Source organism: Pseudorasbora parva, chromosome 2, assembly GCF_024679245.1.
Source record: "Pseudorasbora parva isolate DD20220531a chromosome 2, ASM2467924v1, whole genome shotgun sequence".
In the NCBI taxonomy this organism is placed as follows: Eukaryota; Metazoa; Chordata; class Actinopteri; order Cypriniformes; family Gobionidae; genus Pseudorasbora; species Pseudorasbora parva.
In genome coordinates, this window is record NC_090173.1 from 49,173,720 (window position 1) to 49,191,606 (window position 17,887).

Sequence of the window (17,887 nt, forward strand, 5' to 3'; positions counted from 1 at the left end):
CATTTACGCATTCTTGTTTCGTTCCTAAACTGTATGAATTTATAGAGTGAATGAGGTGACCTCGGGTTAATCGGGACAGCTTTCCCTCAGCCAAAAATGTCCTGAAATTTGAAGAGATATCTTAAATAGATAGCCTATTACATCCGAATAGCTCAACATTTTAAGAACATTTGTTTAATATATTTCGCTTAATATTCCCATTGTTGATATATTAGGCAGTATGTGATGATTTTCCGTTAATGACAGTAACTAGTTTTACCACCACCAATTACCAGAGCTGTGAGTGTAATGCGCATCAGCGCCCTCTGTCTTCACAGAAAGAAACTGCACCAACATTCCAAGCCGAATTTCTTTTGAGTCGCTCTTCCTTGAGTCTCATGGACTCAGCCAATCTGAATGCTGTGACGAGGAGAGGCAGGGACCCAATATTTAACACACAGGGCACTGATACATCTACACCTGTCACTGACTGCTCTTCACGAAGAACTACTGCACTTTATCTCCCTCTTCACATACTGAAGAAATCCACGCACGGGACTGCTGATCCGACGTCCGTGCGGTTCTTGAGAACAAGTCAAACGGCGGTTTCCTCGTGCTTTGTCATTATTTACCGGGACATTTTACAGATGAGCTTTCCCATGATGTGCTGAAGGTGTAAGGATGCGACAGGACATCTGATCTTCACCAAAATCACCCGCGCAACTATGCCGAAAATAAATATTTCTTGATATGCTACACCTGGAAACAGCAGGATGCAGAAGAAGATATTTGCACCTATTTGAACATGGATCTCCCATCACAAGGAGGATTACAGTAGGACACCACATGCGCCCTTAAATATCCTTTATAATAGCCTGTGTCATATTTTGGCTTGCTTTAAGGCTAAAATGATCCTTTTTCGTAAATTTCGCGTGCTGATTTTAATGGTGTTTCTGGTCGCCTGCACCATGCACATCATGATAGACCTGTTACCCAAGCTGGAGAAGCGCGCGGCGGGCTCCAGCTCCAGCGCTGGAGGAGCAGGAGGCGGCTGCTCCTGCGCTCACACCCCGGGTGAGGAGCCTCGATCGTGGGCTAAACAGCGCGCCAGAGCCGCCGCCGCCGAACCGGGGTGGCCTAATAAACACTCGTTGAGATTGCTGCAGGATTTCAGCAATGAACCCAACTCCAATCTCACTTCGCACTCACGGGAGAAGGTGACAGAAAGAGCCGAGTCTGAAAAGAGAGTGAGACAGCTGCAGTTGGGCTCCGAGAAGAGGGGTTTGATGAGAGACACAGTGAGCGGGCAGAAGCAGAGAGCTGTCCAGGGTTCCTCCAGACTCAAGGCGCTCTATGAGCATCCGCTTTATACCATTGACCTGCCTCATCTCACTGAAGATGACACCTTATTCAACCTCAACGCTGATATCAGATTCTACCCCAAAGCTGCCGGACAACAAGAATGGCAAGTGCTACTTTAAACCTGGCATAGTGTTATTTTGTCATATGTTTAAAAGTGAGCTTTAAAGTCTCTGCACTGGGTCTTTGTAACACACACGGAGGTTGTCAATATTCCGAAAAAGAACGCTGTTGAAGATGGCTTATAGTAGGTTACTTTCATATTTCAAAAAAGAAAAGAAAAAGAGGTCACGCTGTAGCTGTCTTTTACTACTATGTACTTAAATAAAAATTGCTAGGTACAAAAGCACTTATTCTGTTGTATTGCAAACACTTGTGCTGATTTTGAGGTGGGATACAGGTAAGGATAGGCACGGGTTTGGTGCTATGGGTGGGTTTAGTTGTATGGGAAGGTTTAACAGTGTAATTATAGTTGTAATTACAGAAATCAATTACAGCTGTATGCAAACATAAAAAAATAAATAAAAAATAAATAAGTAGAGTCATTAAAATGTTAGAACAAAGACATTTAATATAAACCGGCATGCCCTGCTAAATGGTTCGATTTGTTTGTTGACCAATAAAGATATGTTTGTACAGTATACAGAAATGACCTAATAATAATAAACCTGTGCTGAGAATTCACAGCAATAAAAAGTGAAAACTTGCCCCAGTCTTGCTCCTAAAGAGATAATAAAGAAAAGAAAGTGCAAGTTTAAAAAGCTCTTAGTCATGTGAAACACTCATCTATGTCCTAGTTATATGCATAATGTTAATGGAGACTGGCTGTATACTGTAAAAAAAAAAAAAAAAAAAAAGGTTTAACTTTAAAAAAAGTAAGTAGCCTGGTTGCCTTAAAAAAATTGAGTTTATTGAAATTAAAATTTTGAGTTGATACAATGAAGAAAATTGGTTTAGTAAATAGAAACTCAAAATATTATTGTATCGGAACCACATAAAATAATGTGGTAAATCATGAAAATAGCACAATTTGCCATGTTCACAAATAAAACACACAGAATTACTCAATATGCTTACAAAATATTTGAATAATATTTGAACAAAGGTTGTCGATTCTAAAAAAGAAATGTTCATTGCATTAACTACAATTTTTAATTTCAATAAACTCAAAATTTTAAGGCAACCATGTAACTTATTTATTTATTTATTTATTCATTTTTACAGTGTAATTGCCACGCAGGAAAGTTTTATATTTGATTTATAGTCAAAAATCCAATTAAACAAAATGTGTTTTCTTTTGCAGTGGTGTTGTATAGTGGTTTTTATGCACCTATAGTTACCAAATGATAAAAATAATTGGGATAATTATTTTGTTTCACACGTTTCCTGTTTATATTTAGCTGAAAAGTAAGTAAAATATTTTTTATAATGTTTTAAATACAGATATCTTGTGGAGAATGCTTTTTTAACTGTAAGTAATACGTCATATTTCAAAGAAAGACATTTTTCTCAAATACGCGTTAATAAACACAAGGTTGTAATAAGGAACCTACCTATACAGACAGTGAGAAGAGTGTTTACATTTTATCAGTGAGAAAATGTGTTTATCCAAAAAAAGCAGGAAAAACTAGAATGGCAAGAATGGCTAGAGCTAAGAAATGTCTCACATCACACACGGGTCATAATTTTCTTGTTTTGCCCAAATAAAAATCATAAAGGCAGACTCTCAACAGTAATCAAGAATGAAAGTAAAATTTAAAAGAGGGAAGTACATCTATTTTTAAATCTAGAGCTAAAAATAAGCGCGCATATGTTTTGCTGAGACGTTTATAATTTCCAGTTGATCCTGACTCATTGTGAGTGTTAAAAGCTTTACTGCTAGGACTCGTCTCTGTTCCTTTGGTGTGATGTGTTGTTTTCTTCAAAGCTGTCAGATTCATTAAGCTTTAAGGTTTTTTGTTGGTGTCATGCCCTTTGTTTGCTCTTGAGTCCTCTCTTTTTGTTCTACACCCGGCAAGCTCTGGCGTCCTCAGGGATACATCTCAGGGAGCACTGATTCTTGCCTTTAACTATGCCTGACTTAACTAAACATGCCTTTTAACCATGCCTGACTGACTAACTAAACCAATTGAATTAACCAATCCAGATTAACTAAACAGGAACGCCTTTTCTAACCGTACTTTGTTAATCACTGAAAATGCATGAGACAGCTTGTCACCTTGATGCGGTCACATTACAGTTTGGTATTCGTTTTCATGTTTAGATGGAACAATTTTTTAATAGACCAAATTTCTTTTCTTTTTTTGAGTGCGTGTTGTTGTGAGATCAGGGGCTTTAGGGAAATGAAGTACAGCTGATATATTCAGTCATCGGTTCAGTCATTTTCTGTGCATGGCATCAGTCCAGCCAACATATTCAAACATGCTCACCTTCATTTACATGTTTTAAAATAGCTTTCACGGTCATCAAACTGTATACTAAATGGTGGAATTCAGGAATGGGGATTCATTGTGGCTAGTGTGGTAATATCATTTAAATAAATGAATAAAACTTCAAATAATTCAAAGAAATACATGACACCGTTCTCTTCCGATAAATGTATAGTAAACTGAGCTCAAATGAAGCTGATTTTTGAAGCACACATGAAATCTACACAGAAAAAACATAGGGTACATTTAACACGACAATGATCACCGTCACGCTTTGGTGTACAGGCGAAAAAGTTGTCAAAACATGGATCTGCGAAAACAAGTAAAATCGCTGAATTATTCATGCCAGGCCAGTAGATGGCGATGTCACTTTGTAAAGAAACTACGAGCCTTTCGCAATCCAGTTCAGCTGAAATCACGCCCTGCGGCTAGTAGTAGGTTTTAATTTAGAAGGGGTATGCATCGACGTCACTTTCCTTGACTGGGTTACAGAAGAACTGCTGCATGACTGGATTTAATAGGGGAAAATATGGATACAACAAACGGTTATCAGTTTCAACTAAAGATTTGACTCTATATAGTGTTCCTTACAATCTACCACAGATCCAGTGATCCATAGATATTGACGTGCAGCCAGGAATCTTGTGTTTTCCTGACATTTATATGAGCCTGATTTTGATACTTAAGTATTTATCACTGTCAGTCATCGTTTCGAGAGTGAATCTCGCATATATATGCAGATGGGCCTATGTATTGAAGCGTGCAAAGAGCGCTCCCATTATCACTAAAATCTGTCAGTCATTCAATGGACGCAATCTCACAAAGTTATGTTATATTAGTCAGTGAAGCTGATACACAATGAATCTCTTATTTACATAATGTCTTTGTTAGAGTGGATTTGTGCATGTGCTGAACTCAGCACTGGACAAAAACTTGAGCAGTGAATGTATACTAACACTGTAAAAAATAAAATAAAAATCAGGTTTCCAATTAAAAACTGACTTGTGACTGATCACATCTACATTTTTCAGTTGGCCGAATTGAATTTCTGTGAATTGATGCAATTTAATTAACAGAAATTTAAGGTGGCCAACTGAAAAATGTAGATGTGATCAGTCACTTGAAATTTTTCAATTGTAGACCTGATTTTAGTTTTTACAGTGAACTTCAACAGCTGTGATTGGCTATTGCGTTCAGGTAATCAATAAAAATGTCTGTGATTGGCTACATTACTCACAGAGGGCAAGAAGCGGAAACCTGTTGGGAATCGAAACATTTGACGAGCACAAATACAGGTACGCACTGGATCTTTTGCCAACTCTTTTTTGCTAATAATATGCTATTATTGTGAAGAAAACAGATCCTAGACCAGTAGTTATGGGCAGATTTCCCCTCTAAAAGCAATCAGTAGCAGAAGCAGCAGGCGGCATTGGTTTGAGTAAGAAAATTACATGGTATTATCAAGTCTGTCTCCCTCGGTCCGGAGGGGACACAGGGATGTCCATGGGCCATTTTTCATTTAACGACATACAAAATAACACAATAATTCAATTATTCATTTTCTATTTTTTCTTTAAAATGATTCATTAAATGTATCATGTGCATACATGAATTTATAATAGTAATTACCATTGACTGCATACTTATAATAACTGGCAAAACCTGAAAGCCGAAGAAAGACAACCACGGTATTTGTCTCTTTCTTTAGATAATATAGAATATCACTCAATATTACTATTAAATACTATGGTAATGCCGTAAAAGAGTCCTGCATGTTGCAACATTCCCTTCTCTGCCTTCTCTTATAGAATAACCTTTTATCATAGCAAATTCTTCATATCGTTGTTTAGAGTAAAACATGTTGAAAATTAGCAGACAGGCAGTCTATTGATTAAATAAGTTTCCTCACACAACCGGTGTATTCATTTTAGTGAAGCCTCTTCTCCACTGACTTTTTTAATTACAATAAAAAAAAACAGCTTCTTGGGTGTATTCCAGAAAGCAAGGTTAACTTACCGTCACATATACCCTGAACTCTCGGTTGATTAACCTAAACCTTGCTTACTCAAGGTATGCTGGTTCCAAAAACCAGACAACTCAGAGTATGTTCCCGGTTAACACTCAAGACATTCTCAACAGAGCGACAAATCAATGATTCACCATGGAAACAGACGCTAAAAAGAAGTTCGCCATTCTACTTCCTCTTCTTCCTTTGTTTAATGGCGAGTTACATAAACTATTTAGTGCACATCCCCACCTATGGTGGTTATGCAATCATTTTTCCGTTTAATCACTTTGTTTAATAAGTAATCTTCATGGGTTGGCCAAGAAAACGGAAGGTTGGTGGTTCTATTCCCAGTTCCAACTGTCAAAGGTGTCCATGAGCAGGGCACCTAACCCCAACTGGTCCCAATGAGCTGGATGGCGTCTTGCATGGCTGACAATGCTCTCGGTGTATTAATGAGTGAATGAATGAATGAATGAATGAATGAATGAATGAATGAATGAATGAATGAATGAATGAGTGAGTGAGTGAATGTGAGGCAATATGTAAAGCGCTTTAGTGGTCATTGGGTCTGTTGAACGCGCTATATAAACGCAGTCCATTTACCATTGTACAATAGAAGTAATTATGAAATTACATAGAGATCAGTGGCGATTTCTTTAAGACTGCAAGGGAAGCTTGGCTTCCCTTATATTGTCACAAAATTAATGGTCAAATATGTACTATTATATTAACATTGTATTGACTAAAAATGCGTTAGAAAACGTTCATCTCAAAGACGAGTTCGTTCAGAATCAGTTACATATAGCAGGTCGGCTGACTCGATTTCCTTCTCATACATTCCCGCAGCGTCACAGTCAAGCGGCAACCTCCCGCGATCTCTCTTGAAGCCAATACGGAAGTAATGTAAACTGCAATTCCTCAACTGGCCACTAGGGACAGGCTCCAGAAGGGAGCAGAATCTCATTGAGCCCCATGTTAAAATTCTCAACTTTAAAGCAGAAAAAAACATGTTTACAGCCTGGTACAAATTGTGGTTTTGGCTTATAAGGCTAATTTTGATCTTCATGACAACTCTGAGGGGGGTGAATTTTTTTATAACTCATTCGTTTACGTTATATAAAGCCTTAAGGTTCTGCATAATTAAGGGCGTGGTTACAAGTGGATAGCCATTTATCCGCCGTCTGTAGTTATTGCGTCACCTCAGCTCCGCGCACATCCCGCCGTTTTGCTCATTTTCTGTTATCCGGGAGTGACACGCGATGACTCGCTCACAAGATGGCAACGCCCAGCTCGGCCATACTTTAAGCTTCAGAACGGCTTATCGGAATCCTATGGGTGACGTCACGGACACTACGTCCATATTTTTTTACAGTCTATGGTCACAGTGCATTTCCCTATTGAAGCCCAGCATTGACTTCAATGGGGCTGCTTTGAACGGTTTTTTTCAGCGCTTCGAAACTAGACGGTCATTGGATAAACGCTGCGATTATGTCCCGCCCACGGACGCTCAGCGTCTCTGGGAGTGAATGGGGAGTGGGCTGGCCCGGACTCCAGGCTTCTGCGTGATGATTGGAGGGTCTGTCGAGAGACTGTGTCTCCTTTTGACTGACAGCGATTCTGTACTATAAGGAATCACTGAAGCTATTCGCTCTCAGTCCCATCGCGGATTTCTCAAATTCAGTCGAAATAAAAACTGCTGCAACCTTTTTCTTTGATATTTGCTTGGCGAAATTGCTTGATTTTCATCATACATTTCACACAATTATACACCACATTCCTTGTTTCAGTTTTACAGAGTTTAATATTTTTTTAGATCTTTCATTCATTCACAGGGTAAAAGACCATTTTCTTGAAAAGGAACGTAGGGCCGAATTTACTTTTAAATAAATAAGACAATTGGCCGAAAATGAGCTTCCCCTCTCTGACAGACCAGTAGCCGCCACTGATAGAGATGTATTTAAGTCCTGTTTAAGTGGGTCAAAAAGCACTCCTAAAAGTTCAGCTAATTGCATTTAATATACATTTAAATTATAATGCATTTTCATTTAAATATATATAACATGCAATTAAGTGTCTGAAAATATTCAGACTTTAGTATATTTTTTTCTGTGATAAGTACACTTCAAAAATAAAGTATGTTTTATTTTAATACTAATAAAATAGAAACTAATCAAAGTAATGCTAGTTAGATTTTATAATAACTATAATATTTTACACCTTTACACTCACAAAGTTGCATGGCTTTCATCTTAATGTAATAACACTAAATTCAGCATAGTAAAGGCAGTATGTGTGCTGGTAGTGACTAATGTCCTCCAATGTCCTTTACCAACAGGCATAACGAGGGAAACGTTGAGGAGGAAGAGTACAGTCCGACAGGGGAGGCCTCTGCTGAGTCATACCCCTACTGGCTCCGCTTCCACATCGGGATTAACCGATACGAGCTGTACTCCAGACACACCCCAGTCATAGGGGCCCTGCTGAAGGACCTGGTCTCCCAGAGGATCACCAGCGTAGGTAGGTTTGGGTACAGGACCTGCTCCTGTGTAATGGAACAGCCTAGGTCAAATGAGATTGCTCTAGGCGATGTGCTGCCATCATGAAAGCAATTATTGCCAAGTGGTTTAGAGCCATTATAGGAATGACATGAGCCAACTAGGTCAAAAGTGTGCAAAGTGTCATTTTGTTTGAATTACTCTGAATTTTGGAGGCTAAGGGCATGTGCACACTTGCCAGGTTTGGTTTGATTAAAATGAACTCTGGTGCGATTGCTCTGTTAGTGTGGTTCATTTGAATAAGTGTGAACACATCCATCAGAACCCTGATGTGCACCAAACAAGTAGCAACCATATCTTAGAATCCCTGGTAATAACACCAAATTTGGCACACACCAAAACTACTAAATACAACTTAATATATAGGATATATAGGACTTAATATATAGGACTTAGGACTTAATATATAGGACTTTTTTCCCTTTTTTCCCATGTACCACAATTGTTTGATTTACATTAATGAAACAGACAGCTTTTATATTATGACCTACTGTACCACACGGATGTAAAAATGCCATACAGCAAATGTTTTTCCTCAACAGTTAACCATGCGTTCAACTAAAGACATAACAGATAATGTGAATTCTCACCAAGACTAATATTTTGAAATGCTGTAATTCTGTGAATAATCGGGATCTGTAAGTAAATACAGAAACACGCTGCAAATACTCACATCACAACCAAATACAGAAACACGCTGGAAATACTCACAACACAACTAAATACAGAAACTGATGCAAATACTCACAACACAACCAAATACAGAAATACGCTGAAAATACTCAGGACACAACCAAATACAGAAATACGCTGCAAATACTCAGGACACAACCAAATACAGAAACACGCTGTAAATACTCACAACACAACCAAATACAGAAACACACTGCAAATACTCACAACACAACCAAATACAGACACCGATGCAAATACTCACAACAGAACCAAATACAGAAACACACTACAAATACTCACAACAGAACCAAATACAGAAACACACTGCAAATACTCACAACACAACCAAATACAGGAACACACTGCAAATACTCACAACACAACCAAATACAGAAACACACTGCAAATACTCACAACACAACCAAATACATAAACACGCTGCAAATACTCACAACACAACCAAATACAGAAACACGCTGCAAATACTCACAACCCAACCAAATACAGAAATACATGTGCTGAAAATACTCACAATGCAAAAAAATACAGAAACACGCTGTTAATACTCACAACACAACCAAATACAGAAACACGCTGCAAATACAACACAACCAAATACAGAAACACACTGCAAATACTCACAACACAACCAAATACAGACACCGATGCAAATACTCACAACAGAACCAAATACAGAAACACACTACAAATACTCACAACAGAACCAAATACAGAAACACACTGCAAATACTCACAACACAACCAAATACAGGAACACACTGCAAATACTCACAACACAACCAAATACAGAAACACACTGCAAATACTCACAACACAACCAAATACATAAACACGCTGCAAATACTCACAACACAACCAAATACAGAAACACGCTGCAAATACTCACAACCCAACCAAATACAGAAATACATGTGCTGAAAATACTCACAATGCAAAAAAATACAGAAACACGCTGTTAATACTCACAACACAACCAAATACAGAAACACGCTGCAAATACAACACAACCAAATACAGAAACACACTGCAAATACTCACAACACAACCAAATACAGGAACACACTGCAAATACTCACAACACAACCAAATACAGAAACACACTGTAAATACTCACAACACAACCAAATACAAAAACACACTGCAAATACTCACAACACAACCAAATACATAAACACGCTGCAAATACTCACAACACAACCAAATACAGAAACACGCTGCAAATACAACACAACCAAATACAGAAACACACTGCAAATACTCACAACACAACCAAATACAGGAACACACTGCAAATACTCACAACACAACCAAATACAGAAACACACTGTAAATACTCACAACACAACCAAATACAAAAACACACTGCAAATACTCACAACACAACCAAATACAGAAACCACTGCAAATACTCACAACACAACCATATACATAAAAACTCTGCAAATACCCACAACGCAACAAATTACAGAAACACACTGCAAACACTCATACGATCAGGATGTTGAAATATACAACAAAAAAAACAACACCACCACTGATGAGTAGACATTGAACAAGCAGTCCAAGCCAGGTTCATTGTTTGTTAAGGTACCCTTGAAACATTTCCATGCTATTTGCAGAACGTTTTTCTGTATTGGTTGCATTGGCCCTCATTAATCAATCTTGCATAGAAACTGGTGTATATGTTGGCGTAAGATTATGCTTACTTACACTCCTCTCATCGCCTGATTTATGAAGCTGTGCGCACCTCTGCAATCCAGTTGTACGCAATACCTGAAAACGATCGTCATTAGAATAACACGCCCCTATATATTCAAGTCTCCGCCTCCTCCGCACCCTCATTTTACGCCATGGACAAATAGAAGACGGCAAAAAGCGAAACTTCTCCGACGTGGAGATCGGGCGCGCTCAATCATCTCACTGGTCCACTAGTCAGGGCACGGATTAGGACATAAGTCAATGGGCTGACTCCCTGATCAGTGCCCTGACTACTGAACTATTGAGATAAAAGAGACGCGCCCATTGAGACCATCACCAGGGAAGTGGAAAAACCCGAAATTGTTTTATTTGGTAGTTTAAAGAGGGATTACACTTACAAAAACAAAATATGGACCCAAATTACGAGTACTCTTAATAGTGTGGAGGTTGAGAAGCGCACCCCAGCGTTTAAATAGGCCTATCTGATTGGATGATAAATTACCATCACAATGCATTATTTTACAGCACATTTTTTGAAACAATTAGCATTTAATTTCTTATCTCGTCGCATGTATTGGGGGGTACAATAGAAGGCTAATGATGGTGTGATGTGGAGTGCCATTCATTCACATTAATAATTACATGACAATTTGTAAGATTCTTCTTCTTATTATTATGATTTTTATTCTTAATGATGCTTATTATTTAGAAGAAGAATGTTGTTTTTATTGTTTTTATTATTATTTAAAAGAAGAAGGTCATTTTTATTATTTTTTCAGTCTGAATTATTTTAGTCCCAGTCCGTGCGCAGCTGCCGGGCCAGACGGGCCTGAAACGTCAGATAAAGCGCACAGGCTCGCGACTGGAGGAATACATATGCCTACAAATCAAACGCTTTGGTAAAGTCACACAAATTAAACATTGACGTTCATGTTGCACAAAAATAAGCACTGAATGTTGTTGTTGTTTTTTACAGTGGGTCATAATATAGCATGTCTTGTCAGTGCGTTTTGTGATGTTAGGAATTGTTTTTCTGCGCATTTTCACACTAACTCAAACGTGCGTACACCACCTCCTGAGCTGGCGTAGGATTTGAGCGTGCCGTACGCCAACGTCCATATTGATAAATCTCAAAGTCACCGTGGGTTTGGGTGTACGCAAGGTGTACGATGGAAATTTGGTGTACGCACTTTTGATAAATGAGGGCCATTGTGAGTATTTGCAGCACATGTGTTGTCAAACTGATGGGTTTTTTTATTTGCTTGCGTTTTTTTTTTTTTTTTTTTTTTTTTTTGTATTTACAAGGTTTTGTTTTTTGTTTTTTTTCAGTTTCAGTGTGTTGAGCTCTTTCTGCCTCCGTAGTTAGTTGACATGTAGGTGCAGTATTATTTATAGTCAATAGAATGTCTAAAGGGCACCGTCAATATAAAGCATAAGTGTAAATATCCTACATTTGGCTAGTGTCACTCTCAATTGTCACACCCATCCGTTGGCTGAAAGTCTGATACATAAGGCACACAAAATGGGAAACACCTCATGAGGTGCTTGAATTCTACAGGATTTCCGGTAGATGTGTGTGTCGCGTTCTCCTCCTTATGGAAGAAGAACACCATTGTGTTTACATCTGTGACAATGAGTGCTTATCAGGATCAACTAAACAATGGATTTTTAAAATATTTTGAGACTGAAGCACTATTGTTGCAGTAAATTTGTACATGATTTTTTAATTATTAATAATATATTGGTTTGACATCTGTTATTGTAGGGACACTGACTTTACATTTTCACAAAACAAAACAACCTGTGATTATTTGCTCAGTCAGACATCCTCTGGGTGGTCCTTGGCCAATGAAAACCACTATGAAGTCCAGACCTTCTGCTGTCAGTCTGAAGGTTTGGTTAGGCAAGACTAACATTTTGGTAACAATGTCCCAAATCTCTAAAATAAAATAAAACTACTTATATGATATTTACTCTGACCTCCTGAGGTCGACATTTCTGAAGGTTAAGAACGCTCATTCACTCTACATTCACTGAAAAGGGGGAAAAAAGACTTCATTTTTAAGAGTCTCAGACTCTTTTTTATATCCCGTATTCATTGAAAGTGCCTTTTATTTAGAAGCTTGTGAGGTATACAGAATGATCCGCATAGACATGTTTATGTGTGCATGCACTCAGGCACTTGAGATGGCTAGTGAACATCAGGACCTATTTCTGTAGGCAGAATGATGGCAGAAGTGGCTTGCACACATCCTTTTATTCCCTAGAGAGAGTGCGATTGAAAACTACTCTTCCATTACTTCCATACTTCCATTAGTCTGATAGTCACCCTAAAGATCTTGCATGAGTTTTTTTTACCATGCCCTGAGCCCATCTGTATTGGGATGCTGTTATAAAAACAGTCTGTGCCTTTAAAAACTACCTCACAAGTTTGGTAACATCTAAATGAACTGGTATTTGAATAAACCTGGCACCATCTAAAGCCATTTCAAGGGTTATTATTTGAATTATTATTAAAGATATTATTAAAATTGCTCATTGATAATGACGTGTGTAATTTACTGTCACCACGTAAGCATACTATCAAAAAGAGTGCTTATTACAGAAATAATATGCTAAAAATACTTGTGTGAACTGAATGTAATGTTTTGGAAACTTAATTACATGTTATTTGCAATGAGATAAAAATGGATTATATACTCTAAAAATGCTGGGTTGTTTCAACCCCATGTTTGAAACAACTTAGCTTTTTACAGTGTAGCTGAAATGTATATTAAATTAAATTTGGTGAGTTTAAGAGAGCATTTTTTTTAAAATCCAAATAAGTACACTGTAAAAAAAAAATTTGGTTTAACTTAAAAAAGTAAGCAACCTGGTTGCCTTAAATTGAATTTATTGAAATAAAAAATTTGAGTTGATACAAGGAAGGAAATTGGTTTAATGAATAGAAACATATTATTGTATCTGAACCACATAAAAATTATGATAAATAATTAAAATAGCACAATTTGGCTGTCATCACAAACACATAAAACACACACAAAACAAAAACATAAAACACACACAATTACCCAATATGCTTACAAAATCTATTAAAAATATTTGAATAAAGGTTGTTGATTCTCAAAAATGTTCATTGTAACTAAACTTTTTAAGCCAACCAGGTAACTTTAAAAAAAAAATTTTTTTTACAGTGTAGCACTTCAATACACATTTTATGTAATTTCATAATTACTTAAATTGTACTGAATGTACTGACAAGCATTTATAATAAATTAAAATATAATATATTTGTAATTTCACATTTGTAATGAAGTTGCAATTAGTAAGGTAACATAAATTGAATTAAATTAGCTAAAACTAACCAAGTTTCCACTGCTAAAAATTTTAATTTGATAACTTTAATTTAATGTATGAATTACCTTACTCACATATTTGAAGTTAAGAGCAATTAATGAATGAGTATAACATTTCTAGTTCACTAGTTTTTCCTAGTATTGCTAACTTATTCGGGTTTACAGTGTTCTTTTTCACAACAACAAATAATATTTCAACCAAGGGGGTAATCTAGCGCTCGGAAAGCGTTCCACCCCTAGGGGCGGCCATTGCTAACCAAGCCATCACCTGCTGTTAGCATCCCATTGACTCATTCATTTTTGAGTCACTTTGACAGTGAATAACTTTACATCTGAGGCGTTTAAAGACTCCATTTGTCCATTGTTTATTTCTAAAGAAACACGACATTGCATAAAAGGCTCCGTTACCTTGTATCTTACACTATCGCCCCGTAGAAGCTGTTTTTGTAAAAAAAAGGGCAAACTATTGAGTTATAACTAACGCAATTCTGTCGCACAGTTGAGAAATGTATAGACAGGAGGAGACGCTCGCAGGCAATCTTTTGCTGTCTATGAGGCAGTCTGGGGGACGTGGAGACATAAAGTCAGATGAAGTCAAGGGAGAAGAATGGAGAGAAGCCGATAGTGAGCCAAAAGCAACGGGAGAAAATATTTAAACAACGTGATTACGATTTCTCTTTCCACAACTATTAGAAAACTTACAGCTGTCAGAAAGGTTGCTCACGTCACATCTATGTCGTCAAGCTCAGTCTGAGCCTGCGCAGTTCGCTCAGCCATCAGGAAGTGAGTGCTTCTAATTGACCTCACTTTTGGCCATTGAAGTGTATGGGATCGCTGTGTCCATTTCTTTAACTGTCTATGATTTCAACAACAATGACTGTTTTCAAGCAGCTTTCCTGAACATTCCCTGTCTGCCATTGGTCAGACATACAGATTGTACCATTCCAAACATAGCCATTTTAGTGTATTTCTGTGGCAGAAGAATTAGTGCTACATACTGGCCTGCCATGTACAGGTTCTTCTTCTAAAAAAAAAATAGCATATTGTGATAAAGTACATTATTTTCCATAATGTAATGATAAAAATTAAACTTTCATATATTTTAGATTAATTTCACACCAACTGAAATATTTCAGGTCTTTTATTGTTTTGGCATGATATACTGATACATGATATACTTATACTGATGATTTTGGCATACAGCTCATGAAAACCAAAAAATTAGCATATTTCATCCGACCAATAAAAGAAAAGTGTTTTTAATACAAAAAAGTCAACCTTCAAATAATTATGTTCAGTTATGCACTCAATACTTGGTGGGGAATCCTTTTGCAGAAATGACTGCTTCAATGCGGCGTGGCATGGAGGCGATCAGCCTGTGGCACTGCTGAGGTGTTATGAGGCCCAGGATGCTTCGATAGCGGCCTTAAGCTCATCCAGAGTGTTGGGTCTTGCGTCTCTCAACTTTCTCTTCACAATATCCCACAGATTCTCTATGGGGTTCAGGTCAGGAGAGTTGGCAGGCCAATTGAGCACAGTAATACCATGGTCAGTAAACCATTTACCAGTGGTTTTGGCACTGTGAGCAGGTGCCAGGTCGTGCTGAAAAACCAAATCTTCATCTCCATAAAGCTTTTCAGCAGATGGAAGCATGAAGTGCTCCAAAATCTCCTGATAGCGAGCTGCATTGACCCTGCCCTTGATAAAACACAGTGGACCAACACCAGCAGCTGACATGGCACCTCAGACCATCACTGACTGTGGGTACTTGACACTGGACTTCAGGCATTTTGGCATTTCCTTCTCCCCAGTCTTCCTCCAGACTCTGGCACCTTGATTTCCAAATGTCATGTAAAATTTGCTTTCATCTGAAAAAAGTACTTTGGACCACTGAGCAATAGTCCAGCGCTGCTTCTCTGTAGCCCAAAGTGTCTTGACCTGGGGAATGCGGCACCTGTAGCCCATTTCCTGCACACGCCTGTGCACGGTGGCTCTGGATGTTTCTACTCCAGACTCAGTCCACTGCTCCCGCAGGTCCCCCAAGGTCTGGAATCGGTCCTTCTCCCCAATCTTCCTCAGGGTCCGGTCACCTCTTCTCGTTGTGCAGCGTTTTTTGCCACCCTTTTTCCTTCCCACAGACTTCCCACTGAGGTGCCTTGATACAGCACTCTGGGAACAGCCTATTCGTTCAGAAATCTCTTTCTGTGTCTTACCCTCTCGCTTGAGGGTGTCAATGATGGCCTTCTGGACAGCAGTCAGGTCGGCAGTCTTACCCATGATTGCGGTTTTGAGTAATGAACCAGGCTGGGAGTTTTTAAAGCCGCAGGAATCTTTTGCAGGTGTTTAGAGTTAATTAGTTGATTCAGATGATTAGGTTAATAGCTCGTTTAGAGAACCTTTTCATATGCTATTTTTTTTTTAAATTTTGGGTTTTCATGAGCTGTATGCCAAAATCATCAGTATTAAAACAATATAAGACCTGAAATATTTCAGTTGGTGTGCAATTAATCTAAAATATATGAAAGTTAAATTTTTATCATTACATTATGGAAAATAATGAACTTTATCACAATATGCTATTTTTTTGAGAAGGACCTGTATATTACATCGTTCTGAGTCTGTTTCAGTGGTTTCTCAGATATTTCTAGAGATGGGTGGGTGGGCTGGAGGGGTATTGGATAGGGAAAGCTCTGGCTTCATGTGGATGTGGCCTTGGTGTCCGAGTATATTTGAGTTCACACTTTTCATAAGCGTACAAATGGCTTAATTATAGTTTTCTGCATGTTAAGCAGGGATAGGAGAAGGTATTTCACTTTTTTTTTTTTAAATCACCTCCTACAGTAAGAATTGCCTTTGTTTACTTTGTACAATGTGGCTCTATGTAGCTTCTGGAACAAATAGCACCTTGCTTGAGGTAATTTTAGACATATTAGGATTAATTAAGGTTATAAATTCAGCACTTGGTGAAATACTCTGCAATGATTGCAGCACTTTAAAAAAATAATATGCTAAAATAGTGTTGCTGGAAACATTTAGGACTCATTTAATCAAATAAATAGAACAGTTCTCTAGGGATTGAAGAAAATCAAAAGATGTGCAGTTAAATAATTCTTGTTTGTGTATCCGTAGACCTAGATACTCTAGACAATAGCACTATGAGCTACAGCATTATGACTTCGTTCCAACTGACGTGTCTCTGCTCAACTAATGAGTTCAATAAGACTTTACTGCTGCAGAATTGCACACGTGCTCTCTGGGGAAATATAAAAACTGATTTTTTTGGATTACTCAACGTAAAGCCGTATCAGCCATCTTTGCTGTACAATCTCATTAATCAGCCTGACAAAAAAAATATGATTTCTGCTGATCTAAGGTCAGTTTCATGACTTCTCTCACAGTTCTAAGACTTCTAGAACTAGACTGTCTGGATCTGGCACTAAAAAAGAAAATGTGCGACATGCACTGACACAGCCCTGGCTGAGAAACAGGACTTCACTCTAGACATTATGGTGTAATTTTAGGGGATTATTCGCTTTGTAGTAAATTTGATTTGTTGTGACTAAGTTAAGCTGCCGAAGGCCTATGTACACGCAAAACCGCTTGTGCACACTTGTGAGAGGCTACATTTAAACTTCAAAATGTTTAAAATGCTCTACATTTTTAGAAAGGTTTACATTTGATTTTGAAAAAACATTTATTGCATGGATTCAAAACATAATTTTAATTAGTTTACTATTTCTCTTTTCATGTTGATTTTAGTTTTTTTGCTGTGTTTTGTCATGTTTCATATTTTTATATGAAATCTAT

At 37.8% G+C, this 17,887-nt stretch overlaps 1 protein-coding gene across 1 annotated transcript in view; it reads left to right on the forward strand.

The window, feature by feature from the left end:
* The first annotated feature begins 357 nt into the window (after positions 1-357).
* The window catches only part of fam20ca (FAM20C golgi associated secretory pathway kinase a), a 111,459-nt gene continuing 93,929 nt past the window's right edge, over positions 358-17,887 (forward strand). Inside the window, exons 1-2 of the mRNA XM_067423102.1 lie at positions 358-1,444; positions 8,111-8,292. Of these exons, the coding sequence (XP_067279203.1) occupies positions 888-1,444; positions 8,111-8,292 (739 nt within the window). The 5' untranslated portion in view covers positions 358-887. The remainder of the gene's footprint in view (positions 1,445-8,110; positions 8,293-17,887) is intronic.